This window comes from Saprolegnia diclina (assembly GCF_000281045.1).
Source record: "Saprolegnia diclina VS20 unplaced genomic scaffold supercont1.32, whole genome shotgun sequence".
Classification (NCBI taxonomy): domain Eukaryota; phylum Oomycota; class Saprolegniomycetes; order Saprolegniales; family Saprolegniaceae; genus Saprolegnia; species Saprolegnia diclina.
In genome coordinates, this window is record NW_008246099.1 from 41,869 (window position 1) to 45,841 (window position 3,973).

Genomic DNA, 3,973 nt, shown 5'->3' on the forward strand with positions numbered 1-3,973 from the left:
CATTTGAACTTTTGATTTGGGCCATGTCGATGCTAGCCAACGTCGCGTCGCTTGTGTGGCTGGTGGTCCATGGCCTCGTGGCGCCGCTGCTTGTGCTCTGTTGCCCGCGCGACCCGAACCAGCCGTTCTTGGACGCGCTCGTGGCGCGCGTGCTTCGGTCGCAAACAGCGCTCTCCCATGGCTGCGTCCGCTTTAACTTTAACGTCTACGGCCGTCTCCAGCGCCTCGTCTTTCGGTAATATCCTCGATTCGTTCTGTATTGGGCAACACTAAGTGTCATAGGCCGACGTCCGTCGTCGATACCCCAAACGTCAAAGGTATGTCCGCGCATCTCCTTTCTGGAGGATGCCATCCAATACCTTAGGCTTGTGGTACGATGGCTGCCCGAGCAAGAGAAACTGGAATCATAACATTACGATCCTCTACATCCACGGCGGCGGGTCGGTCGCCGCCACTACAACCCAATGACAACTTGTCCGCATTGCTAGATTTGTCGTCGGGTCCGCGACGACGCAGAGCTGCGACATCATCCAGCCGCTCCTCCAAGCGCTACGTGCCATAGACATTGGCGCGCGGGTCTTTAGCCTCGAGTACGACCTCGCACCCGAGTTCAAGTACCCGCACCAGCTCGAGCAAACCGTTGCGGTAGACCATTTTGCACTTGCTTATCAACACATGGAACCGGGGTAGGCGTACGAGTGGCTGCGCGCCGCGACGAGCGGCCCAATCCTTGTCGTCGGTGACTCGGCGGGCGGGAATCTCGCGGCGCTACTGCTCCAGCACATTGTTCGTTGCAACTTGCCTCGCCCGGTGGGAGCCATCTTGCTCTCGCCGTGGGTGGACGTCGCCGGCACGGCGCCTTCGTACACGCGCAACGCTGCCACCGACGTCTTTCGCCCGTAGCTCGATCGATTCCACTGCTGTTTGCTGAGGCGACAACAATAGGTCGACGATCACAAGCTGGCGCGACTTGTACGCCGCGCCCGAAGACCTGACGCGCGCGTCACCTCTCTTTCATTCACTGGACAACCTCCCGCCCCTTATGGTATGTATTTGCATCGCCTGTTCAACTCGTTGCAGACATAATTGTTGGACAGGTTGTCTATGGTGGCTATGAACTCATGGAAGATGACATTCGCGCGTTTGTGGCCAAAGCCAAAACCGCCAACGTCGACGTGGCCGAACTCTGCCACCCGCACAAGCTGCACAACTACCCCGCGATGCTCCGGTACACGGCGGCAGCGGCCGATGCGTACGCTGCGATGGCGCTCTTTGTCGCTCGCCATTTTCAAAAGTAAGCGCAAGTCGACGGTTGCACGTGTTGATGTATTGCAGTGGTCGCAACTACGATCGGATTTATCTCTCCTTGTCGACCACACTGTCGTCGAGGGCCACGCACGTGACGGCCTTGTGATGGCCGTTGTAGTGCCGCATGGTCTCGCCCGAGCTGAGGTCCCAGAGCCGGGCCGTTTGATCCGACGACGCTAGGAGCATGCCACGTCATATCATTTCAAAGTGCAACGAAATCAGATCTACCCGTGACGAGGTACGACGAGACGGCCGAGAAGGAGCAGTCCCACACCCAGCGCTGATGGCCCTGCAACGTGTGCACGAGCGACATGTCCATCATGTTCCAGACCTTGACTGTCTTGTCGGCCGAGCACGTAGCAAGGAACCGGACGTTGGGGCAGATGCGCGCCTTCAAAATGTACTCGTTGTGGGCGTGGAACGTCTCGCGGAGCTCATAGTTGTCCCTAACTCATCGATACCGCTGAGCAAATTCATAAAGAAATGAACGCACGAAGCGCGGGGCGTGTAGACAAAGACGCTGCCCTTGTTGTTGGCGGCCACGAGCGTGCGCCCGTCGCGGGCCAGGTCCACGCTGCGCACGGCGTGGTCGCCGTCCGGCATAAACTTGGACGAGCACGTGTTGGTCGTGAGATCCCAGACGCGCACGCAGCCGTTCTGGTCGCCGCACACAAGTTCGGCCTACACGTCCGTGTGGCCCATGTGCCTGTAGCATTCGTGAGTCGTACCTGGTTGGGATGCAGCGCGACCGAGTTAATGGGCGCGGGGCACTCGTAGTTGCGCTGGCAGCCTGGCGCGCTAGAAAGAGATGCATATCAGCGAGTGCATGCAGCGCTAGGATGAAGTACCGCAGGTCCCAGATCTTGATCGTGCCATCCTCCGAGCCGCTGAACATCCACTTGCCGTGCTTTTGGAAGCCAATGGCTGTGACGTTGCCGCTGTGGCCATCGTAGCTCGTCGCGGGATTCGGGTTGTTGCTATTGATCTCAAAGAGGCGAATGTGCGTGTTGCCGGCAGCCGCAATGTACTTCTTGTCGGGCGTGATCTGGAGGCAGTTGACTTGCTATAGCAGGCATGAGCACGCGCGCGCGAGAGGAATGGACACGCACCGAGTCGGGGTACTTGACCGTGCGGTTGCATGTTCCGGAGGCTGCGTCCCAGAAGCGGATCGTGTGGTCATAGCCTGCGCTCGCCAGCACGACGCCGCTCATGTTGCTGCTGTCCCGGCCGAAAAATACAGCCGGTCATAGTCGAGACACCGACTAAACCTCTTTGTCCCATCCGGATAACCAGATACCGATGCACCGTGCACATTTATATACTATCGTTGTCGGCATATTGGGCAAAATGGGTAGTTCATTGGGACAAGCCATCTAGTCGCTTGTTTCGACTGGGCAGGACGGCTATCGTCCGGATATCGTATCCGGCACGAAGGATATTCCACCCAACCTTGCGATCCCCATATTGCCATCGGCGACGCTGGCCATGGACGCAGCGTCCCGGCGCATGCTGCCGTCGACCCATGGAGGAGGACGTATGTACTACGTGGGTGGTATTAGGATAGCAGGCAAACAAAAGCTACGTAAAGGTCTTCTTGGTCATGATCGAGTAGAACTCTTCGGCGTTGATCTCGCCGTCTTGGTCGCTATCGGCGCGCTCGATCATCTCGAGGAGCTCGGCGTCCGACATGGTCTCGCCAAGCTCCTTGGCGACGCGCTTGAGGTTCCGGAGCGAGATCTTGCCCGTCTGGTCGTCGTCAAAGAGGTTGAAGACCTTCTGGATGTCGTCGCGCGAGTCCTTGTCGCTCATCTTGGCCGTCATCATGTCCAGGAACTCTTCAAAGTCGATCGAGCCGCTCCCATCCTTGTCGATGTCGCCGATCATCTGGTAGATGGTCTGGTTCTTCGCCTCAAAGCCCAGCGACTGCATGGCGGCCTTGAGCTCCTTCGGGTCGATCGTACCGGAGCCGTCCGTGTCGAAGAGGTTGAAGGCCTCGCGGATCTCCTCGATCTCCTCCTCGCTCAGGCCCGGCCGCTCGTACGTCTTGGACCCGCGCTTCGGGCCTTGGTTCACGCGCCGAGCTGCCATTTCCGGTCGGTCGAAATCGAAATATTGCAATATATTCCAGCGACGCGTCGCCGCCCCCAACCTTGTTGTTTGTATACCATACAAACATGCAATCACAACCTGCGATCATGAAGCGTCGGTTTTATCCGGATACAAACGCGAGTGCGTGGCAACCTGACGAGCTTTGCAAAGGAACAAACGAGAGGAGACGATAAAACGTCGGCGACGGAACGCCCAAGGACGCCATGATACAACCGCGCGTAGTTGCAAGTTGGGAAGAGCGTCGGGCGGCAGTGCGTCCAGCACTGTGGTGCCATTGATGCTGGCGAACTCGGTTCTGTGCGCCAGAAGCTGTCGCTTCACGCGATTCCAAATCGAGGCTCGACTGGTTCGTATTCGAGATATGGGACCGATCTTCTTGAACGCAGAGTAAACACCGTGCATTTTCAACTCGGGCGAGCAGGCAGCTGGGCAACACGGCAACAACACAGCCTACAGAAACGGTACCATCACGGAAATCGGACACTGTCATCAATGCAGGATCCATACTCTGAGCATAGGTTGTGTTGGTATCATCCTGGGCGAGCCACGTATATAT

At 57.8% G+C, this 3,973-nt stretch overlaps 3 protein-coding genes across 3 annotated transcripts in view; 1 reads left to right on the top strand and 2 right to left on the bottom strand.

Moving 5' to 3' along the window:
- SDRG_09770 (hypothetical protein) overlaps nucleotides 1–1,298 on the top strand; it is a gene marked incomplete at both ends in the record, with an annotated part of 3,700 nt that extends 2,402 nt beyond the window's left edge. The window contains 7 exons of the mRNA XM_008615722.1: nucleotides 37–235; nucleotides 283–317; nucleotides 365–440; nucleotides 489–645; nucleotides 691–899; nucleotides 946–1,045; nucleotides 1,098–1,298. Coding sequence (XP_008613944.1) covers nucleotides 37–235; nucleotides 283–317; nucleotides 365–440; nucleotides 489–645; nucleotides 691–899; nucleotides 946–1,045; nucleotides 1,098–1,298 — 977 coding nt within the window. The remainder of the gene's footprint in view (nucleotides 1–36; nucleotides 236–282; nucleotides 318–364; nucleotides 441–488; nucleotides 646–690; nucleotides 900–945; nucleotides 1,046–1,097) is intronic.
- A 1-nt stretch (nucleotide 1,299) lies between these two features.
- On the bottom strand, nucleotides 1,300–2,614 carry SDRG_09771 (G protein beta subunit-like protein). The gene is made up of 6 exons (XM_008615723.1): nucleotides 2,418–2,614; nucleotides 2,157–2,371; nucleotides 2,037–2,106; nucleotides 1,802–1,989; nucleotides 1,537–1,754; nucleotides 1,300–1,484 (listed from the first exon to the last, which is right to left on the bottom strand). The coding sequence occupies exons 1-6, from the start codon at nucleotides 2,517–2,519 to the stop codon at nucleotides 1,357–1,359; spliced, it is 921 nt and encodes a 306-aa protein (XP_008613945.1). The 5' UTR covers nucleotides 2,520–2,614; the 3' UTR covers nucleotides 1,300–1,356.
- A 184-nt stretch (nucleotides 2,615–2,798) lies between these two features.
- Nucleotides 2,799–3,418, bottom strand: SDRG_09772 (centrin-2). Its single transcript, XM_008615724.1, has one exon. The coding sequence runs from the start codon at nucleotides 3,394–3,396 to the stop codon at nucleotides 2,887–2,889; it is 510 nt and encodes a 169-aa protein (XP_008613946.1). The 5' UTR covers nucleotides 3,397–3,418; the 3' UTR covers nucleotides 2,799–2,886.
- Nucleotides 3,419–3,973: the final 555 nt, after the last annotated feature.